The 19,801-nt window shown below is 44.6% G+C and overlaps 2 protein-coding genes across 2 annotated transcripts in view; one reads left to right on the top strand and one right to left on the bottom strand.

Annotated features, from left to right (window-relative positions):
• ppfia4 (PTPRF interacting protein alpha 4) overlaps positions 1–15,755 on the top strand; it is a 51,267-nt gene extending 35,512 nt beyond the window's left edge. Inside the window, exons 6-31 of the mRNA XM_062398425.1 lie at positions 482–553; positions 2,150–2,371; positions 2,765–2,899; positions 3,516–3,650; positions 3,807–3,890; positions 4,607–4,738; positions 4,899–4,961; positions 5,266–5,357; positions 5,469–5,598; positions 6,005–6,180; positions 6,452–6,680; positions 6,788–6,823; positions 6,917–7,038; positions 7,715–7,827; positions 7,917–7,998; positions 8,122–8,203; positions 8,382–8,582; positions 9,053–9,115; positions 10,102–10,128; positions 11,423–11,598; positions 11,793–11,890; positions 12,573–12,748; positions 13,285–13,353; positions 13,443–13,629; positions 13,841–13,938; positions 14,193–15,755. Coding sequence (XP_062254409.1) covers positions 482–553; positions 2,150–2,371; positions 2,765–2,899; positions 3,516–3,650; positions 3,807–3,890; positions 4,607–4,738; positions 4,899–4,961; positions 5,266–5,357; positions 5,469–5,598; positions 6,005–6,180; positions 6,452–6,680; positions 6,788–6,823; positions 6,917–7,038; positions 7,715–7,827; positions 7,917–7,998; positions 8,122–8,203; positions 8,382–8,582; positions 9,053–9,115; positions 10,102–10,128; positions 11,423–11,598; positions 11,793–11,890; positions 12,573–12,748; positions 13,285–13,353; positions 13,443–13,629; positions 13,841–13,899 — 2,961 coding nt within the window. The 3' untranslated portion in view covers positions 13,900–13,938; positions 14,193–15,755. The remainder of the gene's footprint in view (positions 1–481; positions 554–2,149; positions 2,372–2,764; positions 2,900–3,515; positions 3,651–3,806; positions 3,891–4,606; positions 4,739–4,898; positions 4,962–5,265; positions 5,358–5,468; positions 5,599–6,004; positions 6,181–6,451; positions 6,681–6,787; positions 6,824–6,916; positions 7,039–7,714; positions 7,828–7,916; positions 7,999–8,121; positions 8,204–8,381; positions 8,583–9,052; positions 9,116–10,101; positions 10,129–11,422; positions 11,599–11,792; positions 11,891–12,572; positions 12,749–13,284; positions 13,354–13,442; positions 13,630–13,840; positions 13,939–14,192) is intronic.
• Positions 15,756–15,851: 96 nt separating this feature from the next.
• myog (myogenin) lies at positions 15,852–18,174 on the bottom strand. The gene is made up of 3 exons (XM_062398413.1): positions 17,477–18,174; positions 16,789–16,888; positions 15,852–16,683 (listed from the first exon to the last, which is right to left on the bottom strand). The coding sequence occupies exons 1-3, from the start codon at positions 18,008–18,010 to the stop codon at positions 16,565–16,567; spliced, it is 753 nt and encodes a 250-aa protein (XP_062254397.1). The 5' UTR covers positions 18,011–18,174; the 3' UTR covers positions 15,852–16,564.
• Between the last annotated feature and the right edge of the window lie 1,627 nt (positions 18,175–19,801).

Raw genomic sequence — 19,801 nt, 5'->3', positions numbered from 1 at the left:
TTGGTTAGTGAAACATCTGTTCAGTTCCTAGCAGACATCTTTTGCAGCCTCCTGTCTGATCCGATATATACTCCAAGTGTCAGGCTCAGCGAGAGGCTCAGCCTCCTTGGCCCTCTGTTCATACACATTTGCCAATGCGCATCCACACACATGGAAACACACACACACACACACACACACACAGCAACTTTACCTCTGCACTCATATATATATTGTAAATGCCATCAGAGGAATTATTCTAAAGATAAAATAAAATCCCCTTCCCCTAAAACCTCCATTCTCTATTTTAAGTAATCTGAAGAATTAATTTTAAGAATTCTCCCAAATATGGTGGAGCATGTTGTCTGAAGCAGGCTGACAGCCCGAGAGCCAGACTTCCCATCCGGAGTCCGAGTTTTTAAATTTTTTTTGGTTCAGTGAAGGAAGAGAAAAATTATTAAATTCTTGTTCTGTTTTTTCTTCTTTTTAATTTACATTGCAGTTGAACATGGTGAGACAAAGGAAGGATGGTGACTCACTGGAGCGAACAGATGGATCCAAACCTACATGGAAGGTCTTCCTGGCTGTGTGATTGTTTTTCTGCTCTGTGCTCTATTTTATGTCTGTCTGTGATTGTTGTCTGGTGGCTCACACACACACGCACACACACACACAAACGCACACACACACACACATGCACCCACTTACTTCCACTTTGTTTGGCTCTTGTTGCTTTGGCTTAGAGACAGAGAAAGCAAAAATAAAATGTGTTTTATGAAAGATTTGTTAAATTAGATAAATCAAGATGTTCCCTTTAAGAGAGCATGGCAGCAGTGAGGTGGGTGTGACAAAGGATGGCCATCCATGAGACATGGTTAAAATGTATTGCCAAGCATAATTAGAGAAGAAAGTAATGTGGTATGAATTAGTCTATTTGGTGCTTAGACCCAAAGTGATGTCATCAATGTTAAAATGGGGTGAGGCTGAAAGAGAGAGGAGAACAGATTGAAGCAACATGATTGGCTGATTGAGATCAGAGCACCCAACAATCAGCTGATTAAAAGAGGGAGGGTGAGAGTGAACTGTGAACGAAGTCTTCCTAATTGAACTCACACTAAGCTTCATATGGAACTCAGTAAAGTGCATAGCTCCACCAAGGCCCAACAGCCTTAAATGTAATCAAGCTTCACCAAATTCTCATATGTCAGATATCCCAGTCAAACAAATCCTGGATGCGCCTGGCTTCTCTCTAGGCCCGTGTCCGATTCCTTGAATCTGTTTCATCGTTTTTTCATAATGCTGCTGACAAACAAATTGACAGGGGCAAAATCATAACCTCCTTGGCGGAGGTAAACATGAGAGGTAAATGTCTCTCTATGTGTGAACTGTGCAAACACACAAGCTGTCAGGACTTCTATTCATGACACACCCTGTCCTGTTGACAATTACTGCAGTTTTCCTCAGCATCCTTCAGGGGATATTTAATTCAAAACACCTTGAAATCATCACCTCATGTATTTTTTAACCCTGGAGAGCTGCTTTGGAACCCTGTTCCGAGTTCATCTTGGCTCCACGTCGTATCCAATGTTTGTCACAGATTGCCATTCTGGTGGGGCGGTACAGTGGCCTTTCCAAAGTCCCTGAGTGTAAAACTATTGACTTTGTGAGGCTAAACGGACAATTGCATCCACCAGGCGTGTTTTATTACACATCTTCATGCTATTTAGCTCCACTTCCCGCTGTGCTGGCGTGCAAGTTTCTGATTCTGTAAGGTATTCATAAGCAGGCAAAATGGGAACATGAGGCAGCAGAGGGGGTTCTAATAACTCTGACTGCCTGTATGAATATGTGTCCCAAAAGGTTTGTTTAATTAAGGCCCTGGAATGAACTGCACTTTGAGCTGTGAGGAGATGAGAAACAGCATCAAAACAACAACATGGCAGCACCACACCACACTGCACCACCCATAAATGCATAAAAACACTTTTTTATCTGGGTCATCCAACTTTTTCTACTCTACAACAACCCTGTGTTTTCTATGTCAACTTTCACATTATTTGTGTAACTAAGTCCTAAACCACCTTTAATGTGACATGTGTATGTGTTTGTGTTTGTGTATATATAAATATATATATATATATATATATAAATGTATGTGTCCACCTTACAGAGACTTCCCAACGGCTCCATAGACGCTCACGATGACAGCAGCCGTTTGTCTGAACTTCAGGAGCTGCTGGATCGCACCAACAAGGAGCTGTCCCAGAGCCGCGAGCACTCTGTCACTCTGAACGCCCGCTTGGCCGAGCTGGAGGCAGAGCTCGCGAACGCACGCCGAGAACTGAGCCGCAGCGAGGAGCTGACAATCAAACAACAGAGGGAGCAGAGAGAGGTGAGGTCAAAGGAGATGTGCTTCTGTTCTTGGAGACAAAAAAGTTACATTTTTAGTTTTAAGTAAAAAGATAAAAAAAAATTACCTTTGGACTTTTCTGAGGGAAAAATGTAGCTCTTTAATAATATGTTACTATAACATTACTTCCAAACACACCTTCGATTTCCATGTCATTGAGTTCTCACTTTTACAGAGAAACTGTGCATACGTTTACATTTATTGTAAAAGCAAATTACTTTTGTCAGGAATCAGATATCAGGCTGCACTCAATCCCAACAACTGTACAAGATACCACAAATATTTATACTGATAATGTATGTTAAATGATCATATTCAAGATAAGGTATTTGTCCATACATACACATACATGTTGTTGTGTCCCTGCATCCACAGAGAGAGGACATGGAGGAGAGAATCACAACATTAGAGAAACGCTACCTGGCCGCCCAGCGGGAAACCACACACATTCATGACCTCAACGACAAACTGGAGAATGAACTGGCCACCAAGGACTCCCTGCACCGACAGGTAAAAAAAAACACAGCAGCCATATACAGCCATGTACTACAAGAAAAACCCTCTTCCTGGTTTATATTTATCAATCAACCGTCATTCAGATTAAAATGGGTGATCACTATGTCGAGTAAAGCTCCGAAACGCCACCGGCATTTGAATACAGGTTCGACAAAAGCACCTGTGAAAATGATCCTGTCAGAACTTAGCTGATAAACCCTGACACAAGAACTTAATGAGGATTATTCGACCAAAAGTGTCATATTCAACTTGATGACAGGAGTTATATAAGAAGGTGACATGAGTTATTTTGTCCAAAAGTGTTGAGTGTGATGCGTTCAAGGTCGACTGCTAAAGAGTATTTCAGTCACTTGAGCGGGTAAAAGAAACATCACACTCAGTGGTTCATGTGTTGTCCAGGGTTCAACGCCACATGGGTCCACAACATCCTCCATTCAGGGCCTGTGTGATGTGTCCTCGCTGCTCCATGACTGCAATGCACAGGTTACAACTGCCTTGCACTAATGGGCGTCTTCTGCGTTTGTGTGTGTGTGTGTGTGTGTGTGTGTGCCTGTGTGTGTGTGTGTGTGTGTGTGCGCCTGTGTGTGCATGTTTTGTGCGTGTGTGTCAGAGTGAAGAGAAGGTGCGCCAGCTGCAGGAGATGCTGGAGATGGCGGAGCAGAGGCTGGCTCAGACCATGAGGAAGGCTGAGACTCTGCCAGAGGTGGAAGCCGAATTGGCCCAGAGAGTGGCAGCGCTCTCCAAGGTAACACAAAAAATGACACCCACACACACCCACACACAAAGTGCAGAGACTACAGCACATGGTAATTTAGTCACAAAAGCTATAGAAACAGTCAGACCTAAAGTTACAGAGGTGGTGGAGGCGGTTGAACTAACGTGTAAGCATCTCCCTCTGCAGGCCGAGGAACGTCATGGCAACGTGGAGGAGCGGCTCAGACAGCTGGAATCTCAACTGGAGGAGAAGAACCAAGAGCTTGGAAGGGTGTGTGTGTGTGTGTTTGTGTGTGTATGTGTGTGAGTGCGTGTGTGTGTGTGTGCACCAGCCCTGCAGGGTCTCTCTGACCTCTCACTATAACATGTGTGTGCGTGTGTGTGTGCTGATGCTTCACATTAGCTGGATGCCTTGAATCTTGGATCTGTGTTCCCTCATGCATACACTTCATGCACACAGGACAGACATGGTGCATTGTTGCATGAATTTAAACCAACTCCACAAATCTTTCACACACACACACACACATATAGACGACCCCCCCCCCCCCCCCCCCCCGCCATAAGACTGATTGGCTGCTATCTTTAGACTCTGAATAATTCACGCTAGGCAAATTTCGCTTTCTCTCTGTGCAATCTCACGACTATATTTAGTCGTAGTAGCTGCAGACGTGTGTTTGTTTGTGTCTGTGTTAATTCATTTTAATGGAGTTATGTAGAATACATATTTACGAAAAGGCATTGAACCCTTTTTCATCATCATGTAAATGACTTAATTAAATCGCTCTGGCTGTGAGATACATTGTTGGCCAAGACAACCTCTCTGGCAGCCTGTGATCTCGGGCTAAATGCACACTACATCCTTTAATCCATGCAGAGACGTTTGATTAGCTGCATAAATACAACCTAAATGGAGTCATGTCAAAGAGAAAATGTGGTGATGACTTTCCACCCTATCTTATTCTCTCTCTCTCTGATCACCTCCAGGCTCGTCAGAGGGAGAAAATGAACGAGGAGCACAACAAGCGTTTATCTGACACCGTGGATCGTCTGCTCACTGAGTCCAATGAAAGACTGCAGCTCCATCTGAAGGAACGCATGGCTGCCCTGGAGGACAAGGCAAGACCTGCGCACACGCTCACACGCTCACACACACACACACGTGGCACACATTCATCTACGCAGCAGCAGCTCGTATTACTGTTGTTCACATAACAAATGACTTTTACTTTATATTTGACTTGTTTTCACGAGGTTTCATTATTTTTTTTTGGTCCAGAACTCTCTTATTCAGGACCTGGAGAACTGCCAGAAACAGCTTGAAGAATTTTACCACACCAGGGTCAGTATGAACTCAGCAAATCATCAAACCACTGTTGCTCTCATCACCTCATGATCAAAATGTATAAGCACTTTAATAATAGTCACCTGTTGTCAGCCAGCTGAGATTATTTTGTACCTTTAAAACTTTAAGCATTTTGCAAATAATGCTTCTATTTAAGTAACATGTTGAAAACCAGACACTCGCTGTGTATAGTGACTTCTTACTCTGAATTGTAATGGAGTGGTACTATAGTAAAGTTATTGCTACTTTTTCTTGATTTAACTAACTAAGCACATTCCCCTTAATACCATCTGTCTCCCAGGAACGGCTGATCGGAGAGATTGAGAAGTTGAGAAATGAGATCGACCATTTGAAACGTCGCAGTGGGGTTTTTGGAGATGGAACTCACCCCCGGTACACACAGAAGAACACCTCCTCCACACATGTTCCCTCACACTCTCCCTCTAACATGCTGCTTCATTATGATGAATGTGATTGGGATCTCCTTCATGTTTCTCATCCCAGGTCTCATCTGGGTAGCGCCAGTGACCTTCGCTTCTCTGTGGTGGAGGGCCAGGACGGCCACTACAGCACGACTGTGATCAGGCGCTCACAGAAGGGCAGAATGTCAGCGATGCGAGACGACCCAAACAAGGTGCAAATAAAGTCCGGACCAGAACACAACAGCCCTGTAGTCCCTAACACTAAGTAGAACCTACAGATCATATGTCGGTTATTCGTTTAACCACATTTGCTCCTTGCCAGTGCTGCGTCATAGTTCATGTCTGCTTTGCTAATGCGTGTCAGTGCTTTGTTTGAGGATCATACCTAACTCACCATTCTTTTCTAACCTCCCTGTCTTTCTGTCTCTCTCTCACCTGCCGCCATGGACATGCTGTCTGATGTAAGTTTCCTGTTCATCCATGTCTTATCTTAGCTGACCACATACCTCCACAACTGTCACCTTGTATTTTTACATGTGTGCATGTAGACTACCTCTACAGATATGTTTGTAATAAAGCTCATGTCTGTCTCTGCAGGTGTTCGCTGTGTTTGAACAGGACTACCCGTCACTGCGCGGCAGCGTCAGCCGGCTCCTCGGCAGTGACATCGAGGCAGAGTCGGACCTGGACGACGATGTTAGCTCCACCCTGCTTTCCCCCAGCGGCCAATCAGACGCTCAGACTCTCGCTCTCATGCTGCAGGAGCAGCTTGATGCTATCAATGAAGAGATAAGGTGACAAATCACAGGCATATTAGATCATAGCACATGACAGTTTCATGATCCCTGAGGGGGGAGCTGGGTCATTGCAGCAACAAGAAACAGGATACAGATAAGACGGGAACGACATATTAAAGATGATGCAAGAAATGTTTACAAGAACAGGAACGTCTTGGAGATACTGCAGCCAAATAAAGGTGCTGCTGCCAGTTCAAGCGATGCATGATGCCCTCTGGTCAGACATGACAACATGTGTGTACGTGCATTTTTGTACGTGTCTGTGCAGGATGATCCAGGTGGAGAGAGAGTCCGCAGACCTGCGCTCTGATGAGATCGAGTCCCGCGTGAACAGCGGCAGCATGGACGGACTAAACGTGACACTTCGACCGCGGGCCCTGCCCACCTCTGCCACCGCCCAGTCCCTGGCATCCTCCTCGTCACCGCCCAACAGTGGCCACTCAACGCCAAAGCACCACGGACGCAACCCCAGCCACCATCTAGGCATCATGACTCTGGTCAGAGAGCACAGGCCTTCTATCTGTTAAGCTAACTGCAATTACTTGATGGTGTTGATGATCAAAAATGATCACTTTGATATCATGTGTGTTGTTTCCTTCAATAGCCAAGCGACTTGAGGAAACATCGCAGAAAAGTAGCAGTAAGTTTTCAAAGTCAAATTGTACAGTTTTATTGTGGTGTTTTTTTGTCTGACTGCGGCTTTTTTAACCAGTTGCTTTTGTGATTTTTCCAGTCTCCAGTTGAAGTGGACAAAGCTACCATCAAGTGTGAGACGTCGCCTCCCTCGTCCCCCCGGAGTTTGCGGCTGGAAACCAATTTTGCCCAATTTACAGGCAGCCTGGAGGATGGTCGAGGGTAAAAAAAATACACATCCACACAGACAGATACGCTTAGCTGAGCAACAGGAGACAGCAGTCGCCATGGATGAGTTACACTGTCTGATTTACCTGAGTAAACACAAAACATCCCCAAAACAATGTGGATTGTCCTGATTGATGGCTGATGAATCGATATACAGCATGGCTACCAAACATCTCAAATGAACTCCATAACCTAGATTGACACTCAGTAGATTACATACTCCCCTAAACCCCAACAGTTCCCCAATGAAACTTCATTTAAATTGACTGGATTTAATCACTGGACAAAAAATGTATTTTGATCTACACTAAATTACACACACACACATAAATATCCCTATCATATACCCAAAACATGTCAAAAACATAACCTTCTTCGCAGGTAATACAAGAGAATAAATATTTTCCCTAACGCCCATGAAGATATCACCAACAATCAAAAGATCTTTCATTTATAAAATATTTCAACTCATTTCTGGCGTGTGAGCAAATGTGATGATTTCAGGTAGATTAAGAAATAAATTGTCCACTTCAATTCAACTCTGAAACCTTGTTTGCTCAACACACACAGAGATTACTTTTTAATCAACAGCTGACAATAACGTGTCCGACTGTAGCTTTTAGTCTAACATCCTTTGTTCCTGATCGCTCCTCATTTCTTATGTTTGCAGCAAGCAGAAGAAAGGCATCAAGTCGTCTATCGGCCGATTGTTTGGGAAGAAGGAGAAGGGTCGACTGGACCAGACAATGGGCAGGGAAGGACAGCCCCTACCAGCCTTAACAGGTACACTGCTGACCATATATCATACTACACTGTGTAGATTGCATGGGATTCATGGAGGTAGAAATTAACACTGTCTTGCTGTAATTCAGACTTTGAGATGGGCATCGGCGACACCATGACTCTGGGTAAACTTGGCACTCAGGCTGAGAGGGACCGCAGGATGAAGAAAAAGTAAATCCTGTTTTTTCTCCCTATTTCTATTCTGTTTTTTTTTTATTTTAGTTACAGAATTTACTGAGCCATCTCTTGTGTTTTATCCTTTCCCTCTGCCTTTGTTTGCGATTTCCTCTTCAGGCACGAGCTTCTTGAAGATGCCAGGAAAAGAGGTCTACCGTTCGCCCAGTGGGACGGCCCCACTGTCGTCTCCTGGCTTGAGGTATTCCACGTATCTGATTTCATCTCTACCAGCCAAAAATGTGTCTTTACGTCAATATACGCTGATGTTAAATACCAGACTGAACATAGGAGCAGTAATCTGCTCTCCCCTCTTCTTCTATGTGGCCTTTTATGGTGACAATGGCGTTGACGTTGATTTTGTGGATGACTCTCACCAGCTGTGGGTGGGTATGCCGGCCTGGTATGTGGCGGCCTGTCGTGCCAACGTGAAGAGCGGAGCCATCATGTCAGCTCTGTCCGACACGGAGATTCAGAGGGAGATTGGCATCAGCAACCCTCTGCACCGACTCAAACTCCGCTTGGCCATTCAGGAGATGGTGTCCCTCACCAGCCCCTCTGCACCGCTCACCTCCAGAACGGTAAAACAAAAGACCTACAACCAAAATACAACACTGTGGACTCACACACTGCGCTTTTTGTCATCCACATAGATGCACACACACCAATAGCAATTGAATAAATGAACACAATGATCCCCTACACAAAGACAACCCTTAAAACCTCTTCCACGATTTGGATAAACCTTCACTCTGCACCCTGGAGTAACACATCACTGCTTTTTTCACCTTTTTTTGTTCGTCATCTCAAAACACAGTAGAGGCTGGTCTCTGCCTTTTACTGTGTTGACTTGTCCTTCTCTGCTGCCATAAATTGCATGGGGTTCTGTGGGAAAATAACACACATATAGTGCCAGATATAGCTACAAGCTACCTGCCCGAAATACACTCCCTCCCCTGGCATCACTCAACACAATGTTTGTCTTTGTGTGTGTGCGCGTGGGGGTCGGTGTGTGTGTGTGTGTTCGTGTGTGTTTTTGTCCTCTGAGCAGTCCTCCGGAAATGTGTGGGTGACTCATGAAGAGATGGAGAACCTGGCTTCCTCCACTAAAGCGGTCAGTACCATCTGGGTGCTCCCCTTCCCTTTACCCCCCACCACCACCACCACCACCACCACCACTCTCTAGCACTTGCCCCCACTATATCACATGCATTTTGTTTATCGCGCTGGTATTTCTGTTATGGGTGTCTGAATGTTACTGTTGCAACCTGTGGTCAGGTGACCTGTGCTGACATGACAAATGCAACTAAACATGATGATACAATTAACTGATATAGTTTGAGGTTAACTGCAGAGTGAAAGGGCTGTATGTGTTTGTGTGTGTGTGTTTGTGTGTGTGTGTGTGTGTGTGTGTGTGTCTGTGTAACGTACCCCATTCAATTTTGTGAATTGGGGAAGACATGTTTTAAAGTTTAGTTTAAGTTTAAGTTCAGGTTAAACGGGTTTGTTCACCCAAACATTTAATTTAATTCATTATCTACTCAGCACTATGCCAATGGATGGGTGGGTGAAGTGTTTAAGTCCACAAAACAATGCAGCTATTGCTGCTATTGCGAGTTCTCGCTGATGTCGTCAGATGCTCCTTGGGCGAGAGCGTAGAGGCGGGAGCTTGTGCAGTGTGTGCGCTCAAACACGAATCCGGGCTGAGGATATCAGAAGACATTTAGTCAAACATTTCGGGGCTTACGGACACTTGGATGACACCACAGGAGCAGAATGGAGGCACGTTTACGTCTGACGTCATTTACTTAAATTGTGTTGGATATGGCTGTAAAGCTGTTTATCCCTGAAACTCCAAAAGTGCTTTGTGGACTCAAACACTTCCCCCACCACTCCGTCGGCATAGTGGTGAGTAGATAATGAGTGGATTTGCATTTTCGGTCTCCAGGAAATCAATGTAAGTCAATGTAATGTCCTCTGGTTTGTATTTGTGAACATGTGCGTGTGATCTATTATAATATGTTAAATTTATACTATATGTGTATTTTGTCAGCCCCTATCTCTAACCTTGCAAATTGTCTCTACCATGCTGCCACTCAGGACAATGAGGAAGGCAGCTGGGCACAGGTGGGGGCATATCATCTGATAACATCTGTATTTGCAGCCACACTCTTCACTAACACATGTATATAAAGGAAATCTTTATCATCTTCATTATTGTACTCAGATGTAACATTGCATGAAATGTGGCGTTTGTCCAAATGTGATGTTGTTGTTGTCCAGCTGTTGATTTATTCAGGTGTCACTTTCAGTACCTTGAGCACTGTAAACAACTAAATCCCACTAAATTCATTCTATGAGACTACCCTCAGAAAACTCAAAACATAACCTTGATGCTTCAAAATAAAAGTATCTGTTTGGCAAGGGACCAGTAAGAGTGAGTAGAAACAAATGATTTAAGTGAAATTACCCTTTAACCCAAATAAATGATGATTATTTCTTTCTATTAACCTTTAATCCATTTGGCAATGGTCAAAGCCTTGATGAGCTGTAGCTGTTAAATGCAAATAAAATAATAATTGCTGTGTATTTTATACTGCGCTGCTAACTACCTGATAAGACTTCAGTCCGACTTTAGAGCAGCCTTCAAAATGTGACTATGTAAAGCCATGTATGTTTTAAATCCTGGTAAGACCGTGCACTGATTTTTAAATTTAGATTCACAATATGTCAGAAATCTGATTGGTTTACCACATAAGCAGCTTTTTGAGCCAAAACATGTTTATGTCTCCACACCGGCGACATCCAGTTGCCGGCAGCATCATGTTTTGGGTTGTCTTCCAGTTCCATTCCTATGAACCGATAAAGGCATTTTTTTCATATTTGGTACAAAAGTTCTCTTGGGCTCAAAGATGAACTGATTCCATTTGGGTACTTAGAGGTCAAAGTGACCTCACATCCCTGTGAATGTGATATTTTAGGACTCCCTGTAGGGAATTTCATCTCATCTGGTCAAATTCACTTGGATTCACCGATAACCGTTAACTGATAGATTTCGCTGGTCAAAGGTCAACGCCTCAAAAAAATGTGACATCTCAAGACAGTTTGAGGGAATTTCGTCAACTTTTGATCAGTTTTCACTTAGCCTACGATTTTCAGATGAAGTGATCACTTTTTTGTGGTCTTTGGTCAAAGCTCACAGTGACCTCATAATAATCTGGGGGAAAGAAGAATGTAGACATATGTACACAGAACCTGCACTGGTTGGCGAAGCATACCACTGCAATGCAGTTATTCAGGTTTTCACATTAATCAGTGTCACATCCATGAAGACATGTACTGTATATATTTCTGAAACATAGAGCAGTCTCTTTTGTGTCCGTTGCTAAATCAGTAGCATTATCTTCATGTCTCCATGTAGACTCTGGCATATGGGGACATGAACCATGAGTGGATCGGGAACGAGTGGCTGCCCAGCCTCGGTCTGCCTCAGTACCGCTCCTACTTCATGGAGTGTCTGGTGGACGCACGCATGCTGGACCACCTGACCAAGAAGGACCTGAGGAGCCACCTCAAGATGGTGGACAGCTTTCATAGGTCTGTAACCGGGACGATTAATTTAGCTGTTTGATCAGCTTCTGCTTTCATGTGCTAACTGGATATATTAGCAATGGAGATGAGGGGACTAATGATGCACATGTGCTTATCCCTTTGTGTCGGTGTGTGTGTGTGTGTGTGTGTGTGTGTGTGTGTGTGTGTGTGTGTGTCTGTGTGTCTGTGTGTTGTACCAGGGCTAGTCTGCAGTATGGGATTATGAGCTTGAAGAGACTCAATTATGACAGGAAAGACCTGGAGCGCCGGAGAGAGGAAAGCCAACACGACATGAAAGGTACACTTTACTCACACCCCGAAACACACATACAGTGACCAAAACAAAGCAAAACAGGAAGCACACCGATTTAAATGCCCTGAACATGAGCTCAAACACATCCAAAGTCTCGTCAGGCAAGAGCACCACCTAGTGGTTTTGCCTGATATTGTTAATTTGGCACGCGCACTGAAACAGCTGCACCGTGCACTGTCATAAAACCAACTGAATCAGGCCTTCAACCTTATGAACCAAAGCGCTGCATACCGAGAGTAGTCTGCACACACACACACACACTCTTAGATCTAGCCAGTCCTCTCGCCCTTTTGACCTTGAGTTCTGCACATGAACTTGAGTCAGCTGTCGTGTCAAATCAGAGTCCTGCCCTGTTTACACACACACACACGCACACACATACACACACACACACCGCCTGTTCCAACTTGGAAAGCTGGTTGACAGCTGTGCTTTAAATGAACAAAGGGAGTGTGCCAGTGAGTTGACACTATGTTAGCAGGCACATTACCTCTTTATCCCTCTCTCTCTCTCTCTCTCTCTCTCTCTCTCTCTCTCTCTCTCTCTGTCTCCCTTTCCACTTCTCTTTTCTCTAAATCTATTTGTTTCTATCTTTTTTTAATTTTAATTGCTGTCACTGCACATCACGTTGAACCATAAATCTGAGCCCCTCCCTCTTTACGTTTAGATGTGTTGGTGTGGACCAATGAGCAGGTGATCCACTGGATCCACTCCATTGGTCTGAGGGAGTACAGTGGCAGCCTGTTGGAGAGCGGCGTTCACGGGTCGCTCATCTCTCTGGACGAGACCTTTGACTACAGCAGCCTAGCGCTCATCCTGCAGATCCCTATGCAGAACACACAGGTGGTTATAGAGGAAAGATGTGTTGTGTGAGCAGTTCTTAAGGATAGTTTGGTCCATTTTGTGGGCAGACGCAATGATTTATGAAATCTCAACATCTGTATAGGATATTGTTCACAACGTCTACATTTCTAGCAATAACATTATATTCTATATAATGATGCTTTACCTTTGTTGGCACCGTGGTTTGTGTTCAGCCAGCATTGTGCTTGTCCACCTGACAACATGCTGCCAACATTTAGTACGGCTTCAGATTTGGTTGTTCTAATATAAAGAGTTGTTCTCACTCAGAATTCACTTAAAACAGTTCCCTGATCACAGGAGTCAGTACAGATAACTTGCCCAGTCTCACATTCATAGGTGCCTGTTTTTGGCAGTTGAACTGCAAACATGATGGTTTCTAATAAGTAGAGGACGTACTTTTTAATTCCTCAGGTATTTCAAAAGCTTCCGTTGACATTACGGCCTCAGCTTGTGCTTGTTTTTTTGGAACCTGGTTGGTGAGCTCACGTCGTCTCTCTGTCTGCTCTGTTTTTCAGGCACGGCAGGTTTTGGACAGAGAGTTCAACAACCTATTAGCTTTGGGAACGGACCGTCGACTAGAGGAGGTGACCTTTTAAGCCGCTGCTTTGATCCAATACGATATTGTTGAAAAAGGGCCAAATGTCTGACCTTGTTTTTCTCCCTGTCCCTCTAGAGTGGGGACGACAAGACTTTTCGACGCTCTCCGTCATGGCGCAAGAGGTTTCGGGCACGTGAGGGAGGGGCGGGGCTGGGGATGATGGCAGGCTCCATGGAAACACTGCCTGCTGGATTCCGTATGCCCTCCATGTCCATGCCGCCCTCTGTGAATTTGGTTACCAGGAAACAGCTGCAGCCTGAAGGTTAGCTTCAGTACTAACCAAAGGATTCTACCTCGTATATTTTGTGTGTGTGTGTGTGTGTGTGTGTGTGTGTGTGTGTGTGTGTGTGTGTGTGTGTGTGTGTGTCCGATCTTTGCTTGCCATTCTCTCTGCTTGTCCTGACTGACTAACTGCATGCTGTGTCCTTTCTGTCCTTTTGTGCCCCCGCCCATCTGTGCCACATCTTCTCAAGCTCCTCCCCCGGCGCCCCCGAGACTCGACCCTTCGGCCGTGCGGACCTACTCATGCTAACTACTCTCTGCTTACTAACAGGGGCGCCAATGCTACCAGGTAAGCTAATGAAACTCTACCTGACACTGCGATACTTCCAGCTTGGTGTGCTTTTAAACAGCATTTGCCATCTGTGTGGCATGTGGAGGGAATATGGCTTGACCTTTACTGTACTAATACGTGTAACCGGCTGATTTAAGTAAACAATCTATTTTTAATAATCGATCAGAAAAATGTTGCTCAACCACAGACAGTTTATAAAGATTGAGGACATTGTCTCACTTCCTCTCTCTGTCCCCCTTCTCCTCCTCCAGTGCATTCTCATTACCTATATGGACACATGCTTGCGGCCTTTTGAGAGTGATATGCCAAATCTGGAGAGGAAGTCCCTGGGTGCCACTGCCCAGCCTCACCTCCCACCTTTCACCTCTCACCTCTCCTTCGGACACGTGCAATACAGAGGCCAACTCTGATCTTTGAACTCTCGAGAGTGCTCATTGGCTGCGCTCGCTGCTGTAAACGAGACTCGTCCCAGTCTCTCCCAGTTTACCCCAGTGCTCCCAGTAGCCTTGTTGTTGTGGTGTTGTGCTCCTGCTCCCCCTGGTCTCAGCTGTGGGTTCTCGTGCTGGTTCTATTAGTCTCAACATGGCCAAGTGCAAACCAACTTGCCTGTGTCGTCACATCCGAGTTACACTAGTTGATAAGTGTAGAAAGAAAAAAAGATTTAAGCGACGGTGAGCAGTTGTTGATTTGGTCTTGGGAATGATGATTACTTGTATAAATGGAAGATCCCACTGCACATTGCCCCTCTACCGGTTATGCAAGGTATTAATCATTTATCGTCTCTGTACATAAAATGGATGAATTATGTTTTTTATATAAATATTATATATATATATAAATATATATATATATTGGAAATATATATGGAAAATAATATAATAGTGCTGTATGAAACCCAATGCCCTGTATTCGATAGTGACTGTTCTCTCTCTCTCTTTCTCTTTCTCTTTCTCTCTGTGTGGGACCTTTGTGCGTCTTTTGCTGTATGCTGTAAGTGTGTGAATCTTTAGTGAGAGGGACTCACAAAAGACGGATGTGTTTCTACAAGGCCTCTTCACAGGTTCATGGGTCCAAATTCAGACTTCACTCTTTGCTCTTTCCTCTCCAGTTCTTTTCTTTTCACTCCTTTTTTTCTTTTAACACCATGTAGCTATTAGATCCCCTCTCTCCACCTCTCTCGCCTTCTGTATGACACTATGTAGCCTAGAATAGAGAGAATCCTTTAATATGAAGGTGTGTGTGTGTGTGTGTGTGTGTGTCTGCGTGCGGCTGTGTGAGTGTGTGTGTCTGAATGAGTCTCTCTGCTCGAGACTTGCAGAAAGGTCGTACGTGTGATTGGCCGACCCCAGCCATTTAACCATGACTATTTTCTGTGAATGGGTAGTGTGAACACTGTAGCTCCTCTCTGTCGATTCCTTAACTCTTCTCTCAAATCAAACTGTAAACTGCTGCTCAACATCAGCCAATGATATCCACATAATACTGCTCAACGTGATGGACTCGTTCTGATCCCGTCCCGTCGCCTCCCGTTCAGTTGCCATAGAGACGTGACAGTGAGCAGTTTTGACTCTTGGCTGACCAACTCCTCATCCAATGAGAACACAGCATATGGAACCAGTGAAGTGCTGGATGGGTGTACAATCTTTTTCTTTTTTTAACAGTTTTTCCAAGGTGTCTAAAAGGTGTAATGTGCTATGTGGCAGCTATGAGTACTGTGTCTTTATTCCAGGTGTGAAACAATGCTGACAAATCAAGATTTTATTATTTGGCTATCAAAAAAAGTGTACTGTATTTATGACACTATATAGACATAAGTAAAGCTGTTTTTTTTAACATAAATTGTGTTTGTTGTGTTCTTTTTAAATTCGTCAAATCAGTCAACAACAGACACACGTATTGAAAATGGTCTTTATTGCAAGAATTGGACAGAAAATATCACGTTTTGGAACATCTACAAATACACAACAATCTTAGTTATAAAAGTCAAAAATAAGTTAGCAAAAATTAGAAAATAAAATGGCAAAACCACTCTGTAGAAAAAGGGAACGTATTTACATCACTAGCATTCAGTTTAAATTAAGCAGATCTTGGTCAAAACTGCCATGGTACATATTGGCCCCACAAATAAAACTCATGTTGTTCTAAGCATAAAAACACACACACAAAGAAGGAAAGATCCGGGAAAGGTTTCAAAAAGATGAAAAAACTTAAATTAAGTGAGGATGAAAATAACTTTTCTTATTCCTCTTGAGCTCTCTCAGACAGGAGACATGTCAGTGATCCACTCTAGTTACTCGGTGTTGTTCATGCAGCCAAATGGTTGAATCTCTAGTTATAAAAGGCTCCTGTGGGTCTGACAGGCAGGTCTAGACCACAGAATAAGGCAAGGAATAATGGCAATAAGGCCTCGTTGTGAACAGGATTCAGTTTTGCTGGCACAACCATAGATCCGCACAGTTGCAATCCTAATATATTACAATTTTTTTTAATTTAGCACAGGATAAAACGGTACAGGTGAAAGTATATATTGAATTGGACTTTGAAATTAGTTTTAATCCTCTATATCAATTTTTCTATTATTTTGTGGATCTCTGTGCATTTACGGGTCCAACGAGTGGAAGGTCTATTTGGGAATGTCCACAGGAAAGGCCACGGCTGCATCTGCTGCAGAGATGCTTTCCACGATGGAGGTCAGCGCACGCATGTTCCCCTGCTCTGGAGAGTCGGAGGCACTCAGGAGATCTGCAGAGAGACACAGACACACAGTCAGTATCAGAGTGACGGCACACTTATCTGCCCATGGTGTCATAATGAGTGTGTGTGTGTGTGTGTGTGAACTCTACTCACCCTCGCTGCCGTAGCTCTGCGTGCACTGCTCTGGAGTGCTGCTCCACTCCGGGCTACTGCAGCAGGTGCTGCCTGAACTGGGCTCGCTTGACGACGACACCTGTTGTCATGGAAATGCACACATAAGTTGCCGTCAGTCATGTTATGACACGGCACACCCTGCCCCACATAGACACATACACACACAAATACACACACACAACACCACTACTAAAAATGCATGTGACCCCTCAGAGACAATCTCAGAAGGATTACCTCAGTAAGAGAAATTACACCATCCAATTAAAAAAACACGGATGGAAATAATAAAAAAGATCTTAGAAGATCATCGAAATTTGACAGCGAGAGTTGTAACTGGATTTGGGTCTCGGCACCTGTCCCATCAGCTTTTAACCATGAGAAAAAAAAATCTGAAACATTACAGGGCTGAAAACCGGATCATGCCTTAAAACACCACTGAACATGAGGTAAAACACAAAAATATAGATCCATCAATTTGTCTCCACAACTGAACGATCACTTCCAAAGCGAGTAATTATAATTATTTATCTAGTGATGTCTGTCTCTACACTGCACATTTGTTTATCGTCCCAGCTTCACATTTCCTGCCACGTTCTGTTTGTTTTTTGGCTCTGTTCTCAGTGTTTAGTATATGACCCTCTCCTCATCCCTCCTCTGTCCTACTCACTCTGGCCTGAGCCGTGCTGGGTCGGTAGTGCAGTCCCTGCTGTCCTGTCTCAGTGTCCTGCTGGTTGAGGGAAGACACCAGGGCCTGCAGCCTTTCGATATACTGGATGGCGCTCCGCAAGATCTCCACCTTGGGCAGCCTCTGGTTGGGGTTCATCAGGGTGCTCCGCTTCAGAGCTTCAAAGGCCTCGTTCACCTTCTTCAGGCGCCTCTTCTCCCTCATCGTGGCCGCTCTCCGACGGTCCATGGTCACTGTCTTCCTTTTGCAAAGCTTACAGGCCCAAGGGAGGCACTGACCCGGGCAGTGGGCCTCGGAGTGAGGTGACATGCTGGACGGAGAGGCTTTTTCCTCTGTTCCAGTGACGCCAACTCCAACACCCCCAGACAGACTCGTGCACAAACCCATCATGGAGTTCCTGTCCTGGTAGCCGCCTTGGTCGTACCCCCCAGGCAAGCGAGAGGGGAAATAATTGTCCCCTCCTTCATAGAAGCGCTGGTCAGGGAAAAAATAAGGGTTGGTCTCGAAAAGCTCCATACTGGACGGCACTGTGGTCTGGATGTGAGGGAACGAAGATCCCTGCTTCCCCTGGAACCTCTCTTCTGTGATATGGTCTTCGGCTGGAGCGTGTGTTGGGAGTGTACGTATGTGTGGGTGCCTGTCCTCGCCCCCTTGCCTTTAGTTTGTGATGAGTGGAAGACGTTTGGAGAACAACTGGTGTGGAGCAACTGTAGGCTGGCATTTAAACCCCTCTGCCTGCTGTAGGATCACAGGGTTAAATTTAGCACGAGCCCCCAGAAATCTGACCCGACGTTTAGCTGTTGCTGCACATCTACACTTCACATCTCTGTTGGACCCTGCTCTCCGGGGCTTTGGGGCCCGTTTGTGTTTATGTGCGCGCGTGTGTGTGTTTCTTAAGAGGCCAGGATATGATCAAGTTCCAGTGGAAATGGGAGAGATAATCTCGGATCAAATATGCCTGTTTTAATGAGCTAATCCCAGACTAACGTCTCCCTCCGTGACACCATACATGTCCCCTGGCATCGGTTGGTAGGTCGGGGGGTCCGTAGACAGCTGTCACTTCCACTGGGAGCCAATGATATGTAATGACGAGAAGGTGTTCAATCATAGTTGTTGATGGGAAGGAAGTGAGGCCCGAGATTGTTGTTTACTCAAAACTGGGTCACAGATAAACACTTGTTCTCTGTTGTGAAGGTTCAGAATCATGAATGAGGTCGATGTTAAATATGTAAACGCTCCGACTCCACACAGTCAAAGGGTCCGGCCGTTGTGGGCGCATATCGTTTTGATGTAACCACATTCATATCTGCTGACACTCCCTCTATGAGGATTGCACAGTGATCTCAGCATCACTGGACTCTGAACCAGACAAGCCTAAGCAGGACCAAACAGAGAACTGTTCAGTCAGTCAAACGCCCACTTGACACCGGCTCGCGGTACTCTCAGAATTCAAGAGAAAATAACGAGTCGACCACTCCGAGGAACGGCCTTCGTATGTCCTATCCTCTTCCAGTCAGCCGTAGCATTAGCGTTAGCCACCAGGTGTTAATCCTACCAGGACATGTCCCACCTCATAGCTCACCAGCAAAATCAGACCTGCTTCCGCTGTAGCGCGGACGAGCAGCCAAGACACACACTTCTGTCAGCAGAGAAGGAGACTGGAATGACAGGCATAGTGTGAGATGTGTCACATCCCTGTGTATCCCATGTCACTACCACAGGTTAATCACAGCAACACACATATCTGTCAGGAAACGTTTGCTGGAGACAGAAGGGACCGCTCTGTATCGTGGCCATAAAACCAACAGAGACGTACTGGTGACACAAGACGAGCCAGAGCTTTGTCTCACGTCGTCCTGTCTCTTCCTCTGAATGCTTTTACTTTCATCTACATGTGCTAAAAATCTTCAACCGTAACACACAGTACCCCCATAAGTTTATAAACACACTTTAAATGTTCAATGAGAAATAGTGAGAAGACAAACCAGGCTAATAATGTCTTGTTTTATATAAATTGGTCAAATTACACTAAAAGAGACAATAGGCAGTAAATGGTTATTCGATCAATGTACAATGTACATTAAGTTACAATTTGATTTTTTCTTTCGTTTTATTTCCCTTTTACCATGCTGGTTTCTATATGAATATGAAATTCCAGAGATGAACAAAGGACTGTCTGTGAACTGGAATAAGTGAATAAACTTTAAAGGAGGCATGCATTCGATTTAAGTTTGTGTTTTTCTTGGTCGTTACATGGTGCATGCTCGCTGAGAGGGATAGTTCACTGGTACACCTAACAGAGTAGAA

Source organism: Platichthys flesus, chromosome 2, assembly GCF_949316205.1.
Source record: "Platichthys flesus chromosome 2, fPlaFle2.1, whole genome shotgun sequence".
NCBI classification, from domain to species: domain Eukaryota; kingdom Metazoa; phylum Chordata; class Actinopteri; order Pleuronectiformes; family Pleuronectidae; genus Platichthys; species Platichthys flesus.
Note: the sequence above shows the minus strand (reverse complement) of the source record. Positions and strands in the feature narration are given on the sequence as shown.

Excerpts from the sequence above, each read along its gene's own strand:
- myog (XM_062398413.1), bottom strand. The coding sequence starts at position 18,010 with ATGGAGCTTTTCGAGACCAACCCTTATTTTTTCCCTGACCAGCGCTTC. Across the intron at positions 16,889-17,476 it reads CCAGCACGGCTCAGGCCAGA|GTGTCGTCGTCAAGCGAGCC; the intron begins GTGAGTAGGACA and ends CCATGACAACAG. Across the intron at positions 16,684-16,788 it reads GCAGAGCTACGGCAGCGAGG|ATCTCCTGAGTGCCTCCGAC; the intron begins GTGAGTAGAGTT and ends GTCTCTCTGCAG.